This window comes from Schistocerca cancellata, chromosome 5, assembly GCF_023864275.1.
Source record: "Schistocerca cancellata isolate TAMUIC-IGC-003103 chromosome 5, iqSchCanc2.1, whole genome shotgun sequence".
Classification (NCBI taxonomy): domain Eukaryota; kingdom Metazoa; phylum Arthropoda; class Insecta; order Orthoptera; family Acrididae; genus Schistocerca; species Schistocerca cancellata.
Window position 1 is genome coordinate 644,567,620 of NC_064630.1, and position 20,745 is coordinate 644,588,364.

At 40.9% G+C, this 20,745-nt stretch overlaps 1 protein-coding gene across 1 annotated transcript in view; it reads left to right on the forward strand.

The window, feature by feature from the left end:
- The window catches only part of LOC126188957 (small G protein signaling modulator 3 homolog), a 198,612-nt gene that overhangs the window by 119,539 nt on the left and 58,328 nt on the right, over positions 1 to 20,745 (forward strand). Inside the window, exon 10 of the mRNA XM_049930715.1 lies at positions 3,726 to 3,823. Within this exon, the coding sequence (XP_049786672.1) occupies positions 3,726 to 3,823 (98 nt within the window). The remainder of the gene's footprint in view (positions 1 to 3,725; positions 3,824 to 20,745) is intronic.

The window sequence follows — 20,745 nt, forward strand, 5'->3', positions numbered from 1 at the left end:
TGGCTGAAAGACTTCCTAAATAATAGAACCTAATATGTTGTCCTCAACAGCAAGTGATCATCAGAGACAAGGGTGTCATCATGAGTGTCCCAGGGAAGTGTGATAGGCCCTGCTATTGTTCTCCATGTACATAAATGATTTGGCAGACAGGTTGGGCAGCAATCTGCGGTTGTTTGTTGATGATGCTATGGTGCTTGATAAGGTGTCAAAGTGGAGTGAGTCTAGGAAGATACAAGATGACATGGGCAAAATTTTTAGTTGGTGTGATGAAAGTTAGCTAGCTCTAAATGTGGAAAATTGTAAGTTAATGTAGATGAGTAGGGAGAACATACCTGTAATGTTTAGATACAGTATTACTAGTGTCATGCTTGATATAGTAAAGTTGTTTAAATATTTGGGTGTAAGGTTGCAAAGCAATACGAGGTGAAGCAAGTATGTGAAAACTGTGGTAGGGAAGGCAGATGGTCAGCTTAGGTTTATTGATAGAATTTTAGGAAAGAATGGTTCACATGTAAAGGAGACCACATATAGCACGCTTATGAAACATATTCTTGAGTACAGCTTGAGTGTTTGGGATCCATACCAGGTAGGACTGAAGGAAGACATCGAAGCAATTCAGAGCCAGGCTGCTAGATTTGTTACCAGTAGGTTGAAACAAAACGTGTTATGGAAGTGCTTCGGTAACTCAAAATAAAAATCCCAGGAGGGAAGGGAACATTGTTTTCAGGAAATGCTATAGAGAAAATTTAGAGAATTGGCATTTTGAGCTTACTGCCACACAATTCTGCTGCTGCCAACATACATTGTGTATAAAGATCATGAAGAAAAGATACGAGAAATTAGGGCGCGTACAGAGGCATATAGATAGTCATTTTTCCCACGTTCTATTTCCAAGTGGAACAGGTAGGAAAATGACTAGTAGAGGTACAGCGTACCCTCTGCCATGCACCGTACAGTGGCTTACAGTGTGTCTTTGTAGATGTAGATGTACAATGTATATCTTGATTTAACTGATGCACCAGACAATCCCTCACTTTGCTCTTGTGCCATTCAGGAATATACATATGTACAGACCAGTCTGATGATAAACAAAACACTCACTTTGAATAAAGCGTAAAAATTAAACAAATCTTTGCTACCTGGGTAAGCTACACATGAAATAGTTACAGTACTATATTTCCTGTCCAATATTAGGTAATACATACACTGTACTCAAATGTGAAAACTTAAAGTTACTAATGAACTGTGTAGTACTGTATATTTGCTCTATGAAAACAGAAAAAAGCCATGTGTTCTCCTAGGAGTAACTGGCTGTGTTAGAACTTACCTGTTAACTGTTTCTGTAAACCATGAGAAGTTGCTACTTTTTGATGTGTGATGTGTTCAAATGAAACAGCTTGTCTGAGAAAGAGAGAAAGCAGCTTAACCAATGAGTTGTGTGCTTTCATTCCCACTTTCTTGTTCCAGTGTGTCGGAATTTTATTCTGACTGTGCCTTCTAATGTTTTTCACTTGTATCCAATCCTGATTTGATGTTAGTTTCAATGTCATACGATGCAAAAATGATGGTCATTGACGCTTTAACACATTCACTGCCTCCAGCTAACAGCCATTTTGTGATGACAAAAATCCAAAACGCATTTTTTTAAGAATTACTTCATACTTAACACACATGTTCTGCTTTTGAACAGTACCAATTCATTGAGACTTTAAACTGTCAGTAGTATCAGAAATGCCATTCTGCAAAGCGAGCATCGTGTGACATTTCAATTTTGGGCAGATACGTAATGATGCAATGAGCAGTCATTTCAATTAAATTTATAAATAGTTTGTCATATCATATCAACCTCTAGAGCTCTACTAGATCAAAAGTGTACAATCGAGGTGAAAAGAGAACTCAAAATTTTCAAAGTAGCCTGCAGTGCAGAAACCAACCACTCAGTCCCCTCCACCTTGGGAGAAATCACAGTACCTCTTCAAGGAATGAAATTAGGAAGACACCATTATTTCCATGTTATCCATATCATATATCTGCATATAGGTAATATCTCAGGGCTTATCCTGTTACAGAGTAATCTTCCAAAAGTTTGTAAATTGTGCTGAACAGCTTTGTAGAGAATTGTTTTTCCTGGGTGTAAGATAGTTAAACATATACCAATTGAAAAAGACACAGTTTCATTCTTTCTGAAACTGCTCAGATCAATTTCTATCATTAGCAACATTCATACAAGCTACCAAAAAAAATTGAAAACATCAGCTATACAGCAGCATACATCACAAGTTTGAAGAAAGGATGTGATATTAAAGCTCCTGAAAGTGATCTACCTGTAAAATTACCATCAACCTGGTGAGCACTATGCTTTCTAATAGATGCATTCAAGTGATTGTGGGTAGTAGACCAAGCACTCAGATGAAGCTGAACAATGGCCTTCCACAGGGATCTGTTCTGGCCTCCGTGTTATTCAGCCTACATATAGCTCATAAACCTGAAACGACTTCACAGAACTTTGGATATGCCAACAATTGACCCTGACAGTAAGTTGTAAAGACATGGAGGCCACTGAGAACATATTCATGAAGGACCTGAAAAATGTAATGGAAAATATTTTTGCCATTGGAGATTGCAACCCAGTACCATAAAAACAGAAGTATCTACATTCTACCTCAACAGCAAGGTAGCAAGCAGATAATTTAGTAATTAGGCTCTGCTCTGAGAACAAACTACTATGCCACAATCACCATGCAAAATATTCAGGTGTTGTCTTGAATGGATCACTGAGCTTCAACACAACTGCCAAACTTAGAACTTGCAGAAACTCACTGTCACTTAATGGGGCTTTTCAGGCACTACGACCTTCAGTTTATCTGGAGGTGGAATACTGTGCACTGATTTGGTTCAACAGTACTCACACTAGCCGCACCAATGTCCAACTAAATCAGACTGTGAACCTATTGGCTATCCACACTAAGCAGTGTAGATCACCCCAGCTGTGACAAGTGAGATCACTCATTAGAGAACTCAAAAATCCATCAAGATATCCCTGACAGTGAAAGAATCAGACTGCACTCTTGGACACCCATCCGTAAACAGTGAAACAATTTTGGATGAAAGTGGGTTATGTCTAAGTGATTGCTGGAAAGAGGAGTGGACCAGGCAGACACCTCCTGCCTTTCATAATACACACTATGTTGCCATCACACCACCTGGATTCAACAAGTGTTGCAAAATCTGAGCTACTGTAAATAGAATATGTACAGACTGTGGCAGATGTGCATACTCGCTATATAGATGGGAAAAAATAGCGTCACCCAAGTGTGATAATGGCACTGATAGGCAAACCATAAATCATACGGTTCAAGATTGTATATTGCAAAGCCTTCTCTGGTGACTGGTCTGAGTTCTTGCATGCCACCAAAAAGGTGATAGAATACATCAGCAACATGGAAATTTGGCTGTAGTTGTGTTCCCATTTATTTTGTGGTTGTATATATTTTATGCATTTGTGTATCTATTCTTTTTTTCTTTGTGTATCACCTGAATGTCTTACAAGCAGCCTTAATGTCTATAGCATTATTTTCTCGAAAGTGGAATTTTTGCTCTTTCCACCAGTTTTTGTCACAAAACAAAGTTAGTTCTAATAAAGCTTTCAGCCCAACACTAGAATTGCTGTTCTTGATTTGAATAAAAGTTTGAGCATCATTCTGAAATAGTAATATTTTTTCCAGGAGACAAATGAAGAAATCAAAATCAATGATTCAGTTGCTGCTATTTGGAGAGGAGACAACAGAGGAAGATATCAAATCAAAAAATATTCGTCAAACAGGTATGTAACACTTCTGCTAGTGACATTGTCAGTTAATGTATTACATCCTTCTTTATTTAAGATGAAGAAAATGATTTTTCGTCATAAATATAGTAATATGATGCTTTTGTCTGTGGACACCTACATCTGCCCCTATGTATGTACTCTGCAAGCTGCCATATGGTGCATGAGATTTTTTTTTTTTGGAGGGGGGGGGGTGGTTACCTTTTACCACTAGAGCCATTTCCTTTCCTTTCCTGTTCCTCTCACAAATAAAGCATTGGAATAATGGTTGCCCATGTGCCTCCATATGAGACCTAACTTGTCCTGTCTTGTCTTGTCTTGTCGGTACTTTGGCAAAATTTATGTTGGTGGCAGTAGAACCATTCTGCAGTCGCCTTCAAATGCTCATTCTCTAAATTTTGTCAGTAGCATTCTATGAAAAGAGTGCAGCCTTCCCTCCAGGGATTCCCCAGTTCAGGAAGCATCTCCATGTTGACTGAGCCTACCAGTTACAACTCTAGCAGCCCATCTCTGAATTACTTTGATGTCTTCCTTTAATCTGGTCTGGTGGAGATACCGAACACTCGAGCAGTACTCAAGAATGGGTTGCACTAGTGTTCTGTACATGGTCTCTTTGCAGATGAATCACACTTTCCTAAAATTTTCACAATAAACCAAAGTAAACTGTTCACCTTTCCTAGTACCACCCCTACTTGTGCATTTTGTCTCATATTGCTTTGCAACATTATGCCTAGATATTTAAGCAAAATGACTTTGTCAAGCAGCACATAACCCATGTTATATTCATATATTGCAGGCTTATTTTACCTATTCATGTGCATTAACTTACATTTTTCTACATTTAGGTCAAGCTGGCACCCATCACATCTTGCATCCTCCTACAGTCACTCAGTGATAAAACCTTCTCATACCCTGCAGCATCCTCAACAAACAGCCACAGATTTTGTTCCACCCTGTGTGTTAGATCGCTTATGTATATAGAGAATAAGAGAGGTCGTACCATACTCATCTGGAGTACTTCTGATGATACCCTTGTCTCTGATGAACACATGTCATCAAGGACAACATACTGGATTCTATTACTTAAGAAGTCTTTGAGGCACTCATATATCTGGGAACTTATTTTGTATGCTCGTACCCTCATTAACAGTCTGCAGTAGGGCTCTGTGTTAAATACTTTCCAGAAATCTAGAAATATGGAATCTACCTGATGCCCCTCATCCAAGGTTCACAGGATATCATGTGAGAAAAGAGCAAGCTGAATTTAGCACAAGTGATGCTCTCTAAAGTGTGGTGATTTGTAGACAGGAGGTTTTCCGTCTCAAGAAAGTTTATTATATTTCGACTGAGAATATGTTCAAAAATTCTGCAGCAAACTGATGTTAATGATATTGGTCTGCAATTTTCTGGGTCCATTCTTTTACCCTTCTTATGTACAGAAGTCGCCAGTGTCTTTTGCAATCACTTGGAACTTTGCACTGGCCAAGAGGTTTATAATAAATGCAAACTAAGTACAGGGCCACTACCATAGAATACTCTCTGTAAAACCGAATTAGGATTCCATCCAGACCTGATAATTTATTTATTTTCAACTCTTTCAGTTGCTTCTGTATGCCAGGGATACCTATTACTGTGCCCTCCATTAGGGAGTCTGTATGATGGTGTGTTTGTACAATCCTCCTGCGGGGTTGATTTCTTAAAAACTAAATTTAAAATGTCGGCTGTCCTTTTGCAGTCGTCACTAGCAGCAGCAGACTAGTCAATGTGTGACTCAATAGAAGTCTTTGACCCGCTTAGCGATTTTACTTAGGACCAGAATTTTCTCGAATTCTTGGCAAGAACTTTTGCTGAGGTAAAACTGTTTTAGTTGTTGTATGCTTCACACATGAATCATTTTTACAGTTCCATGAATTTCTACCAACTTTCACCTGTCATTATTTGAGTTTTTCCAATAGTCTCTGCTTCCTCAGCAATTTCTGGATTTTCTTATTAAACCTTGGTGAGTCTTTTCTATCCTTAGTCCACTTACTTGACACATACTTGGTACCCCCTCCAGTGCTTGATTTACGATCTGTTTAAACTTTGCCGATAATTACTTTATGTCCATCACACTGAAACTAAATTATGTCCATTCATTAACTAAGTGAGGTGCTAAAACTGCTTATCTGCTCTTTGTAGCAAAAATACTCTTCCAGCCATCTTGATGGATTTATTTACTTTAGTAACCAGTGATGCCATTCTGACCACTAACTCCTCTCCAGATACTGACACCATTGATACGTTCAAGCCTGTTTGTAGCTACAAGATCTAAAATATTTCCGTTGTGCCAGGGCTGTTGGATTAGCTGCCCAAGACAGTTTTAGGAAAATTTGTTCAGAAGGACTTCACAAGACTGCCTGTGTGTACAAACTACAATGACTCCATAGATGTCCCACTGTATAAGCAATAGATTAAAGTCACCTCCAACTAATATTGCATTATCTGGGTATTTTCATGCTATTGAACATAGAGTCTCTTTGAATGGTTCTAACACTGTCACGGCAGAATTGAGTGTGTGCTAAAAAATCTGATAATTGAGTTCACCTAGACCTGTTACATGCATCCAGATAACTTCACAGCCAAACTCAATTTCGACCTCAAGAGAGACAATTGTTTTGTTGACTGCAGTGAACACTCCGCCTCTTGTGGTGTCTAACCTGTCTTTTTGACATACATTCCATGCCTCACTAAATATTTCACAGCTTTCTACTTTGAGTGCCAGCCAGCTCCTGGTTCTGAGAATAATTTGAGTGCATCAACTTTCCTGCACAGCAGTAAATTCAAGAACTTTGTTACAAATTCTTTAATAATGTACTGTTAAAATTTGGCAGTAGAAGTGTCTACTTTGTATACGATCTGATTTTGCTCTATATTTCTTGACTGGCCCGTGTTCATCAGAGGACCTCAAGCTACTGCCTTGTCTAAAAACCTCCATGTGCATTCCTCAAGTACTCTGGTACCTGAGCAGGTGCTTCCTTCGTGTAGTGCATCCCTGACATATCAAGGGGATGTCCTACAGTTCTCCATCCTGTAACGGAGGTCCAGAAATCTGCAGCCAAGACCATCACAGAATCAGTTGTGCATTTGGTTTAGACTCTCCACTCTGCTCCTCCAAACTAAAGGATCACAATCAATTCTGGGAGTGATGCTGTAAATTATGAACTGTGCTCATAATCTGTGTGTGAGGCCAGTAGTCTTCACCACTTTCACCAGCCGCCCGTATGAACTGACGATGGCCCGGAACCCAAGTGAGATACGACATTGGTGCGAACATGAGCTACAACTTGCTGACAACTGCACCCTATGCGCTCAATAGCTGCAGGCAGGTCCTTCTTCGTATCTTAGGTGAAGACCCCCCTTCAGACATACTGAATGCTCATTGGGTCTCTTTCTGGCTGTGGATGCTATTTTTGTAAGTAGCTCCATAACAAATCTATCATTGGACTTCTGTTAACTAGCAGACCCCTACACCTGTGTGCTGCTGTTGAAGGAGCAGCCTCCTGTCCATTCACAGGGTGAATGGGCAAGAGCAGACAGCCAGCCTCCACATTGATTCTCTGCCTCAAGTGATATGAACGTTTTATCACCTGCCACTCACCCTGCAGTAAAGGTGGAGCCACTACGTCATGTACACACCATTGTCCATAGTCAGTAGAAACCATTGGCTAAATAAACAACACCTAAGACATCTCACGCAACATGCCAGATTGTCTGCTACCACTACACTCTGAGGCAAGAGCCTGAAGGCAATTAAATGTGATCAGAAGCATCTTTAGTATTTCATGAACTTTGGCCAGCAACTCTTGTTCCACAAACAGCATACACACATCCTATTCATCCTAGTACTACAAACTTAAGAATCAACAAAAAGAAAAACAGCATAGAAAGCTAATAAGGGAACCTCCCCATCGCACCCCCCTCAGATTTAGTTATAAATTGGCACAGTGGATAGGCCCTGAAAAACTGAACACAGATCAATTGAGAAAACAGGAAGAAGTTGTGTGGGTGGAACTATGAAAAAATAAGAAAAACATACAAACTGAGTAGTCCATGCGGAAGATAGGCAAAATCAAGGAGAATATGGGCTCAGGAGCTCCGTGGTCCCGTGGTTAGCGTGAGGAGCTGCAGAACGAGAGATCTATGGTTCAAGTCTTCCCTCAACCGAAAATTTTACTTTCTTTATTTTCGCAAAGTTATGGTCTGTCCGTTTGTTCATTCACGTCTCTGTTCACTGTAATAAGTTTAGTGTCTATGTTTTGCGACCGCGCCGCAAAACCGTGCGATTAGTAGACGAAAGGATGTGCCTCTCCAATGGGAACCTAAAACATTTGATCGCAAGGTCATAGGTCAACCGATTCCTCCACAGGAAAACACGTCTGATATATTCTATATGACACTGGTGATGGCATGTGCGTCACATGACAGGAATATGTTGTCGACCCACCTAACTTGTACACTTAGCGAATTTAGGTTTTCTTGTGGATGTGATAATCACTCCCAAAAAAGTGATGATAACATAAGAGTTTGTCACACAAACTGAAAATAAAAAATTAAACTTTTTACTCGCGGGAAGACTTGAACCTAGGACCTCTCGTTCCGTAGCTGTTCTCGCTAGCCACGGGACCACGGTGCTCCGTAACTCTCATTGTCCTCGATGTTGCATATCTTCGCATGGACTACTCAGTTTGTATATTTTACTTATTTTTTTCATAGTTCCACACAACTTCTTCCTGTTTACTCGATTGATCTGTGTTCAGTTTTTCAAGGCCTATCCACTGCGCCAACTTAATTACTAAATCTGAGGGGGGTGCGATGGGGAGGTTTCCTTGTAAGTACGTAATTGCTGCCTTCCTGGTGTGTCGCCAAGCGAGACTTACACATTACTGAGCTGTGTAGCTGGCTGTTGAAAAAATAACAACTGTGCTACAGACTTCATGAATCTAGACTTTACAATTACTAAAACACAAGACTGTAAGTCATATGGAGAGAATTTGTCAGTAACTCTGCCCTCCAGCATTAATTTTCCATTTAAAGGTACTTTTTATTTGTTCAGCATCTCTTTACACTTTTAGAGTGATCCCTCATTGTTGCTCGACAGCCCTTTGATGTTACAGATATTTTTTTCTTTGTTCGAAAGTTTTTTGTTTGTTTGGTGATGTTTTTCTTTGTTTCCTAATTTTTTTTCTTTATTGTAAAATTGTTTTCCACCACTTATTGTATGATCACATCTGCCCAACAACCTTTTGCTTGTTTGTAGAGACTTCTTTCCTTGATTGATATCTGTTTCTCTCTTATACTGTTACCTTTCCCAGTGTTAGCCACAATATCCTTTTATTATCAATATTATCAACTACCTTAATTGTGTACCTTTTACTTACACATCTGCTGTAAACATGCCCCTGTCATAGACAGTGTTTGACCTTTGACACTGTCTCTAGAGGCCTCACCTTATAAGTTTCTGCAAATCCAGCTGCAAATCCATCTTCACACAAATCCCTTCTTAAATTTTGGACTGATGAATCCTTAACCCTATTCACTGCCTCTACCAAACCTTATTTCTGAAAAGCTTCTCTCTCCATTTAACATTCCATATTGTTTAGCCCCTGGATTGAGAGAAAAATTGCACACCGCCAGTGGAATCTATCTGCCATTTTGGCCAAATACCCAAGAAGGTTGTGCCCTTCTCTGTCTTCTTTTACAAACAGCATCCTTTTCAATACCCTTAAAAACCCTAAACTTCATTATAGCACATAAACCCATCTTGGTCCTCATGCTTAACCTGTCACACCCAGAATGTCTCCCAAAGAGACCTGATCAAAGATGTAATAGTGTGCCATCACCTGATAACAGGCCTGTTTAGTCTTTAAACCTCTCTGTTCCAGATAATCTGTTCTATCAAAAGGCACACCCTTAAAACCCATACCTAAATGTTATCACATCAATCTCATAAAAGGTCTCCTCTTATTCACCCCTTTCAGTTCTGACCCACAAACACCAGAACAAGCAACAAATCCTGTCTGAACAGTTTTGAATCCAAACCCCAAAGGTTCCTCCTCCCTTACAACAAATTTTTCCTCTGCAGACAATCTAGGAATTACATACACCCAGTATCACTGCCCAGTCCTTGAAAAAGATCTCTAGAATCTCTAAACTTAATCTGGCTGAGTTCCATGACCTGAAAACAAATTATTTAAATATCATTCCCTTGTGAACTAAAACTCTGCTGCTGTGGTTCATGCCCACGTGAAGTATGTGGCAAAGGAACTACAGCTACTCTTGAACACTCTGACTCATCATGTGTTCCTCATGACCCAATTTGTTCTGCTCAGATTGAGCTGCAGAAGAACCTAAAAAAAAAAAAAAAAAAAAAAAAAAAAAAAAAAAAAAAAAAAAAAAAAAAAACCAACATTCATGCCCCTCAAAGGTGCTTTCATAGAACTCCTTCACCCTCCTGATATGCACACCCCTGTATTCTACTGTTCTAATGGGAACCTAGGAAACACACAGTTCTAAATAACTAATATTTATTAGTTCATGGAGTGACTATGACAATATGAGTACACAGAGAGTAATCACAACTGGAGTACATTTTGCAGTTGAGAGTGCTCAGAGACCCAGGTATGCACTATGAAGATATAATTCCTGGCAGGTGCCATTGGTGTCACACTGGAAGCGTACATTGGATCAGATGGCCTCTGTCGGCGATCGGGCTGCCCCTGGCGGACACTGCAGGCATTGTGTGTCATGTCGTTTGAATGCTGATGTGCTCCACACCGACCATACTGGCCTGACTTATGACTGCAATAGGTGCAGTAACCAGCAGATTGCTACACTCCTCCTCCCCTGCAGGGGGGAGGGCCAGACATTGCCATCTCTGGTGCTGCGACTGCCGGGACATCCATGGGATCTGCAGCGGCAGCTAAGTAAAGGTGTGAGCAGATCAGGAACTGCTGAAACAGATGTGTACAGATGACAGCGCATGGGGTGAGAGCTCTCTACTGTCCTGGGCATCTGGTAGACAGGACCGGCAATGGAAGAGAGGCCACCTTGACATTGGGGTTCATGCTGAAGTGCGTCAGCTCAGGAACCCATGGTGGCCAACCCTGGAGATGAAGAGCTGGAGATGACAGCCCTGCTGCAATTCCTGCTGCTGGCACTGCCTTAGTACAGAGGGAGGGGCTGGAACCAGCCACAGGGAGCAGAGGCAGAGAACAGGAAACTAGCAGCACCAGATTAATGGACGGCACTAGAAGAATGGCCAGATGGTGGATAAATGGGTGGTGGCAGATGAACAGGCAGCAGCAAATGAACAGGCAGTGTCAGGTCTCTGGCCTGTGGAGGAGGCCCAGTGCCCATCCTGAGATGCAACTGATTATGGTGGTACACAATGAGCTGATTGTCAGTGCAGACCACGAAGATGTAGCTTCTGTGCCGGCTGTGGACGATGGCTGAGATCAAGAGAGGATGCTGTCCAAAACCCTGGCCCAGACAGGTGTGCTCGGTATGAGTTTTGACAAAATTGGTGCTGCTTGGGCACTCCCTCTCAGTAGCAAGCAGTGGTGCTACCTCCTGACTCGGAACATTTGTGACAGGCCGCAACAAAGTGTTCCACCTCACGATCGATAGCAGGCCAAAAACACATGGTGGCGGTCTAGCAGTTTCATGTGAGAGGTCCTCCAATTACCATGGTGTAATAAACAGTGAGCCTCTCACTGCAGAGCTGCTGGGATCACAATGTGGCAAGTAAACTTGTCTATTGACAAAAGAAGAATACCATCCAACAGGGAGAAACAATGGTGAAATGCTAGGGTGCCCCTTATTTTCCATCTTCAGTAACTTTGAGCACTCACCATCCAGTATGGTTTGAATTGCTCTAAAACATTTCTGTACAAAATTTTGTTGAGATTGAAGCTCTGTAACACATGCTAATGTGAGTGTGAATTGCATGAGTAATGTGATCTTTCACATTGTTTGCAGACATTGCACTGATGTCATTTCAGCTTACCAGTATGTGCACTTACAATGCAGTCAGTTGTTTATTTGTTACCGATCATGTCACACTTATTTTCCATTCGCTATCTAAGCAGTCACATCAATTGCACAATGCCAAGGTAAGTGAGTTTTTAATAGGAGACAAATAACACCAAATGACTGAACACAAATTACTATCAAATTGACAAGTGCTGCAAGTTTTATTTTATAACACACGGGAAGTAAAATTAATTGTTAGTGAAAGTGCTAATCTTGTGGTTTGCGAGTGCATTATATTTTGGGAGAAAGCAAGAATTCTGATGAGCTATTCGGGATTGTTGACAAACACTTATTAATGTGAATTCAGAGTTACGTACCATAGAGAGAAGGTTATAAATAATTTGGACAATTTATTTGATATCACATATGCCAGTCTCTACAAACAATCAAGTTCGAAAAAGAAAGAATGTTTTTATCTCTACAGAGAGAGACGGTACCCACTGGCTGCCTTCCAAGACTACACTGAATATTTATGAATAAAGAAAATTTTTTGAGGCAAAGTAAGGCCTCTAGCACAACCCATAACAATTCTGAAGGTAGTGTAAAGCCCAGCCCATCAGGCCACACCTGCTGCATCATGAGCACAACCTGTTCCGCTGCCATAGCAGAGGTGGTATTGGAACTGGTGATGGGAAAACTGTCCACCATGTGCCTTGCTTTCATATCCATTTGAAAACAAAGCAGCTCCTCTTGGTAAAATGAGGGATCAGGGCCTATGGGGAGTCAGAATATTCATCTTTGCATATTTGTGACATAGGACAAAAATGGACCTCATAATTGTAACTTGACAAAAACAGGGCTTAATGATGAATATGATGGGCATCTTTGTCTAGTAAGGATGCTAAACAGGGAAATGAAGAGCTTACGGTATGGTAATCAACTGAAACTTTGCACATGAAATTTGTTTGTGACATAGACAATGGCAAGAGCTTCCTTTTCCACCTGAGAATAATGTTGTTGAGCTGAGGTGAGTGTTTTCAATGCAAAGACAATGGGCTGTTCAGAGCCATTGGAATGGCGATGGACCAGGACTGCCCCCATCCCATACCCAAATGTGTTCATGGCCAGGACCAGATGTTTGCTGGGTTGAAATTTTGCAATTCACTGCATGCAGTGAAGACTTGTCTTTGAGCTGCACAAAAGCACACACACACACAGGATGTAGACCAAACAGGAGTAGTATTTTTTTGAAGCAACAAAGGCAAGTTGTGGGCAATAGTAGCCACTCTGGGACTAAACTTGTGATATTATGCCACTTTGCCAGTGAATGCTGGAAATTCTCTGAGATTAGATGGATTGGGCAAAGCCATAATGGCAGTAACGTGCTGTTCCATGAGGTGCTTGCCCTGCTGGAACTAACAGACCAGTATCTCCAGTCTATCGTGTAGAGCCTCCCATCCTACAGAGATACCAACTTCTTTGTGGAGCTTCTCAAATATAATGTCACCTCCCTTCCATTGAAATGAACCTTGGCACTATCTGTGTAATTTTTCAGCCCTTGAAAACTGCTTCTCCATCACCTCCGTAAAAGTCTTACAAAATTGCCTTGTTAATTATCACACAAAGCACCTTCATCCCCATCCCTAATTTATTCACCTATGAGAACCAGACTTGCAAGCAAATCAGGGAGCTCTGTTGGTTCTTATATACATTTTCAGGTGCAACAGGGAAGATGCACATCTCAGTTCCTAGAAGCTGACTTGGTTCAGGTTCATTGTTGATATATTTGTAGTTTGGAATCATGGTGAAGAAGAACTCAAGTTTCTTCAATAGCTTGACCTTATTTTCCGAATGAAATTCATATGTTCACTCATCAAACCCATCTCAAAGAGGCTTGTATCCCAACGTGAATCAACAACAAAGCAACCGACAAGCAATAATATATCCACTCAGTCTGGTGTCACCTCTTTCACATGAGACACCACCTTCTCTGCAGCTTAGGCAGCCACAGTAACCAAACTATTTATCGTCCATGTTTCACTTCCATACATGGCTACACTCCATACAAATACTTTCAGAAACGGCTTCCTGACACTTAAACCTATACTCGATGTTAACAAATTTCTCTTTTTCAGAAATGCTTTCCTTGCCATTGCCAGTCTACATTTTATATCCTCTCTGCTTCGACCATCATCAGTTATTTTGCTCCCCAAATAGCAAAACTCCTTTACTACTTTAAGTGTGTCATTTCCTAATCTAATTCCCTCAGCATCACCCGACTTAATTCGACTACATTCCATTATCCTTGTTTTGCTTTTGTTGATGTTAATCTTATATCCAACTTTTAAGTCACTGTCCATTCCGTTCAACTGCTCTTCCAAGTCCTTTGCTGTCTCTGACAGAATTACAATGTCATCGGCGTACCTCAAAGTTTTTATTTCTCCTCCATGGATTTTAATACCTACTCCGAATTTACCTTTTGTTTCCTTCACTGCTTGCTCAATATACAGATTGAATAACATCGGGGATAGGCTGCAACCCTGTCTCACTCCCTCCCAACCACTGCTTCCCTTTGATGTCCCTCGACTCTTATAACTGCCATCTGGTTTCTGTACAAATTGTAAATAGCTTTTCGCTCCCTGTATTTTACCCCTGCCACCTTCAGAATTTGAAAGAGAGTATTCCAGTCAACATTGTCAAAAGCTTTCTCTAAGTCTACAAATGCTAGAAAAGTAGGTTTGCCTTTCCTCGATCTAGCTTCTAAGATAAGTGGTAGGGTCAGTATTGCCTCACGTGTTTCGATATTTCTACAGAATCCAAACTGATCTTCCCTGAGGTCGGCTTCTACCAGTTTTTCCATTCGTCTGTAAAGAATTCGCGTTAGTGTTTTGCAGCCGTGACTTATTAAACTGATAACGGTAATTTTCACATCTGTCAACACCTGCTTTCTTTGGGATTGGAATTATTATATTCTTCTTGAAGTCTGAGGGTATTTCGCCTGTCTCATACATCTTGCTCACAGATGGCAGAGTTTTGTCAGGACTGGCTCTCCCAAGGCTTTCAGTAGTTCTAATGGAATGTTGTCTACTCCCAGAGCTTTGTTTCGACTCAGGTCTTTCATTGCTCTGTCAAACTCTTCACACAGTATATTATCTCCCATTTCATCTTCATCTACATCCTCTTCCATTTCCATAATACTGTCCTCAAGTACATCACCCTTGTATAGACCCTCTATATACTCCTTCCACCTTTCTGCTTTCCCTTCTTTGCTTAGAACTGGGTTTCCATCTGAGCTCTTGATATTCATACAAGTGGTTCTCTTTTCTCCAAAGGTCTCTTTAATTTTCCTGTAGGCAGTATCTATCTTACTCCTAGTGAGATAAGCCTCTACATCCTTACATTTGTCCTCTAGCCATTCCTGCTTAGCCATTTTGCACTCCCTGTTGATCTCATTTTTGAGACGTTTGTATTCCTTTTTGCCTGCTTCATTTACTGCATGTTTATATTTTCTCCTTTCATCAATTAAATTCAATATTTCTTCTGTTACCGAAGGATTTCTACTAGCCCTCGTCTTTTTACCTACTTGATCCTCTGCTGCCTTCACTACTTCATCCCTCAAAGCTACCCATTCTTCTTCTACTGTATTTCTTTCCCCCATTCCTGCCATTTGTTGCCTTACGCTCTCCCTGAAACTCTGTACAACCTCTGGTTTAGTCAGTTTATCCAGGTCCCATCTCCTTAATTCCCACCTTTTTGCAGTTTCTTCAGTTTTAATCTACAGTTCATAACCAACCATGACTTACCAAACGGGAAAGCGCTATTGTGCCTATCTACCAGCGCTTTCCCGTTTGGTACGTCATGGAATCTTTGTTTTTAATATATTTTTCCCATGTGGAACATTTCTTTGTATTTTATTTACAAAAACAATATGTATATTAGTTTTCGTCTGCAGCTGTTAATGCTACACAGCTGAAATCTGGCAACAGTACTGCTGATTGTCAGGTTTCTCAGTTCTAGATTTTTGTGAAAGAGTGTCAAGACAGAGTGGTTGGGATTGGGGAAGGAGGGTGAGGGTGTCAGAAAGGAAGGGATTCACAGCTGGAGCTACAGCACTGAGGTTTGCCATATCTTCAATTTTTGTTTGTTATTTTCATCTTGGAGTTTCCATTATGATAATATGATTGAGTAATTGTGACATAAGTCAAGCTCACATGTGCTATAATTGAAAGAACAATGGAAACTATGTAGTGAGATATACGGTTGCGTGCTGAAAAGTAATGCCTCCGAATTTTTTGTGTGATAACTCTTAAAGCATTTTAAATAAAACATATATTATTAACATTCTACTTTTTTATTCTTTATGTCTACATATTTATTTCTCAACATAATCACTCGGGTGATAAATATATTGCTTCCAATGAGAGACCAGTTTGTTGATAGCATCACTGGAGAATGTTTGACATTGTTGATGGAGCCACAACCTCACCTCTGCTTGCATTGCTTCACCACTATCAAAATAAGTCTATGAAGGTGTTCTTTAAGTTTTGAAAACTGATGAAAATTGGATAGGACCGAGTTGGGACTGTATGGAGGATAATCTTTGACAGTGAACACAAGGCATCGGACTATTGCAGATGTTGCAGCACTCGTGTGTGGTCTGACATTGTCATGCTGAAGGAGGAGGTGCTCTGTTTTTGGACAAACTTGATTACACCATGCCGTTTCTCACGCACTGACACAGTTACATATGCACTACCATGTTACATGCTACAGTTTTGAGTCCTGTAGTGGTAGACAGCTGCAAATATTTAGACATGATAAATAAAGGTGTAGAATGTTAACATTTGTTTTAATTAAAAAGCTGTTAAGACTTTTCACATAAAAAATTGGGAGACATTACTTTTCAGCACACCCTCATACAATACTCAAAAATGGTAAACCCATCATCAACCAGAAAGTTGGTTTGAACACTACAGTGCTATACTAGGCATGGTCTTATTGTAGATGGTGTGCCATGCCTTCTTCTGACCTTTAAACTGATGTATCAAGCCAGTTACACTTTAACATGGACTCGAATCCTCAGTGCAGTTCTACATTTTTAAAATTACCAAATCTGGATAAGTGACAGAAAGAAATCCTTGGACCGACCTGGGACTGAACCACCTATATTTGGAGTTATAGACTGACGTTTATCCACAGAGCCACGAAGCCAATCTATAAGACTGAAAATTTGTGACTGGCAGGAATATATTTTTGTATGCTGATAAAACACTGTTCTTTTATAGAATCTCTGATAAAGAGTGCAACTAAATCAAATACAGGGTGAGGCACAAAGGACGGACGTTTTTAGAACAGCTAATATTATAGGCTCAGGCAGTCGGAGTGGGGGGAGTGATGTGGTAATGTGATCGGTAACTCCTGCCACTTTGTTTAGTCAAGGTCATGGAGCCATGGACTGTGCAACATTGTGTGTTTAGCTATGGTAGTTTTGTGCGCAGTAGTGAGTCTATTGTTGCAGTCCAGTGTGAGTTTTGTCGCCATTTCAATCTCACTAGACATGATAGTGTTCCCACTTGCAACACCATTTTACTTTGGGTAGAATGATTTCGAACACGAGGAACAGTAATGGACAAAAAACTACCAGGAGCTCCTCGCTCCGTTCAGACACAAGAAAATGTGGAAAGAGTTCGGCAAGTCATACTGCGTAGTCCTTGTTGATCTGCTAGAAGACACTTGGCTGAGCTGGGCCTCAGTAATCGCTTGGTAAGGCAAATTTTGCACACTAACCTAAAATTTCGTCCCTACAAAATGGCCATTGTGCAAAAATTAAACCCAAGAGATTATGAACAGTGGCTAAATTTTGTCCGAGAAATGGAGGCCATATTTGAGCAAAATGACAACATTATTTTGCTTATGAGTGATGAAGCTCTTTTCCATTTTAATGGAATGGTAAATCAGCAGAACTGTCATTATTGGGCCAGTAAAACCCAAAACTACAGCATGAGAAACCATTATATAGTCCCAAAGTGAGTGTTTGGTGTGCTGTGACAGGTACAGATGTTATTGGTCCATACTTTTTCCAAGACGAAAACGGGAACACTGTAACCATAACCTCTGAATGAATGATATAGAGAGATGATCATTGAATTCTTCCTACCTGAATTAAGAAGAAAATGTATTGCTACCCGGAGAGTGTGGTTTCAGCAGAATGGAGCTACAGCTCACACGGCAAGATTGAATATGGAAGCAATTAAGACTTTTTTCATGGTAGAGTTATTTCCCAGTTTGGGGACTTTCATTGGCCCCCTTGTTCCCCTCAGCTACCCATGTGTGACTACTTTTTGTGGGGGTGTGTACGTGCATAAATCATGTACACTTGAAGAAGTGAAGAAAGCTATTTGTGTGGAAATTGTCCAAATAGATAGAGGCATGTTGTAGAGAATTGAAGCCAACTTCCGAGAGCACCTTGAGAAGTGCATCGCTGAAAATGGCCGTCACCTCGGAGATGTTGTTTTTAAGCATTAATTTTGTTAAATGGCAACATTATTTGAGTGTTATTCTGTAATTAAAAATTTTTTTGAAGCACTCCTAACGATGTATTGTTCATTTGAAAACTGTTCATCCTTTATGCCTCACCCTCTATGACTGTTGAGTATTGGGTGGGAGAGGGATAAACATAAAAATGTCTGTGTGGGGGGGGGGGGGGGGGATTTATATGAGGGTTGGAACTTAAATAGTGGCAACTATTTATTCGCAACCAATACAAAAGAGTTACATGTTTGCACCTGTTACTGTCCTTCAAAGTAGTCACCAGCATTGTGTAGAACCCGTTGCTAGCGATGTGGAAGGCGTAGTATACTGTTAGCAGAGCCTGTTCTGTTGATGGTGCAAATGGAGCAGTCTACTGCCTGTTGAATCTCTGCAGCTGTTCTGAAGCGAATGCTACAAAGTGGTTCCTTCATCTTCAGAATCAAATCGAAGTCACAAGGGCTTAAGTCCAGGGAGTATGGTGGATGGTACAGTACTTCCCAGTCCCATGAACCGAACAGAGCAGCCACAGCTTGCACTGTATGCTCCCGCAGCCCGCACATTGTTGTGCAAAATGATGGGTGGGTTGCGCAGAAAGTGTTGCTGCTTCTTTCACAAAGCTGGTCACAGGTGATGCTCCAAAAATCAACAGTAATACTGCGCATTGACAGTCTGCCGTGGAGGAATGTAATGCGTTAGGATAACACCATCACAGTCGTACACGAGAATCACCATAACATTCACCATACTGGGGCTCTGATGCACTTTCGACTTTAGCAGCGACCCATAATGACGCCATTCGTTGGATTAGTGTTTCAGTTTTGGCCTGTACGATGTGGCCCCTTGTCTCAGCCAGTGTTACGATATGGTGGAAGAAAGCCACTCCATTGTGCTCATAGTGCTCCAGGTGCATCTGAGCAGTGTCATAACGCATCCATTTCTGCATTTCCATCAAGTCATGTGGAACCCATCGAGATGCAATTTTTCACGTGCCCAGGCATTCCTTCAGGATGCAAAGCACAGTCGTATGCACTAATCCGGTTTCGTGGGTGAGCTCATGAATCGTATGGCATTGATAACTGTCCACTAACGCGGCAACAGCATGCACTTCTTCTTCAGAGATGCTAGGATGACCTGCCCAATGCATGTCTGCCACAGTTTGCCGACCTTCGTTGAAGGCTTTTACTCAACGTGTCACTGTTCTGTATGGCAATGCGGTTTACCTACATGTCTCTTGAAGACCTTGATGACACTGTTGTGCTGTACAACCTCTGGGACATTCAATCTTGATCCAACTCTGTTATTTCTGTTTCAAAAACATAGTGACACTGTTACATTAGACTGCTCGCTCACAAGTGACTGTGTTTCTCTCGATTGTGCGCGCACCGATGACATGGAACGGGCGAGTCCATTTGCTCAGAGGTAAGGTAGGTATGTCAACAACGTGTGCTATCAGCAACAATAGTAGGTTCCATTGCGTAGTGTCTCCACAGTAGTGATGCCACTAATTAAGTTCCAACCTACGTATATTGAATCAGCTGTAGGAATCTTCATAACTGCAGTGTGCAATACATTAAATAAATGACTGAGTTTGTGCTCAGCTGTAGTTTGATGGTGGCCATTAATATGGCTGTATTTGTAAAACTTGTTATTTGTCATACTTCCATAGAACAGTACACTGTGTTTGCAAGAAGTATTGTGGTTTTACATTCCTTTGGTGGTGACGTAATTAGAGACAGAATACAACCTCAGTTTGGACAAGGATGGGGTAAGAACTCAGCTAAGTCCTTCTCAGAGGAATCGTCTTGGAATTTTTTGCTAAGTGATCAAGGAAAGCTATAGATAACCAACATCTGTGTGGCTACAGGGAGCTTTCAATACCAGTCTACTCAATGTGAGTTCAGTTTCTTAACAACTGCAGTACATGGTTTGATCACAGTAATTACCGCACAGAAATTAGTAGATGTCATTAGTGCTTTAATACATGATCCTACCATGGTAGGATAGAAAATGCCAGCAACAGTACTGCAGTAGGAAGAGATGAATTGGTGTATGCGGGTAGGTCTTCCAACAGGTTTGTCCAAAGGAAAATTACCTGTGTAAGGCAGAGAGCACAGAGATGGACAAGGAAATGTGTTGGTTTTGTGGATGATGGAATACCACTTTGAGGCATGAGGTTTAGTATTTTGGGCAGAGTATTTGGCATTTCAGTATAATGGGAATTATTCAGAGCCATTTTTGTGGGTAATAAGGGAATACTGGTCATAGCATGGTCCACAGTGGCAACACATTAGTTGGTGTTACAGAAAGAAACAATACAGGAAATGATTTTATGTGCTAACTGTTCTCTTCGACTGAGAATGACAAGGTGAAGTGGATGG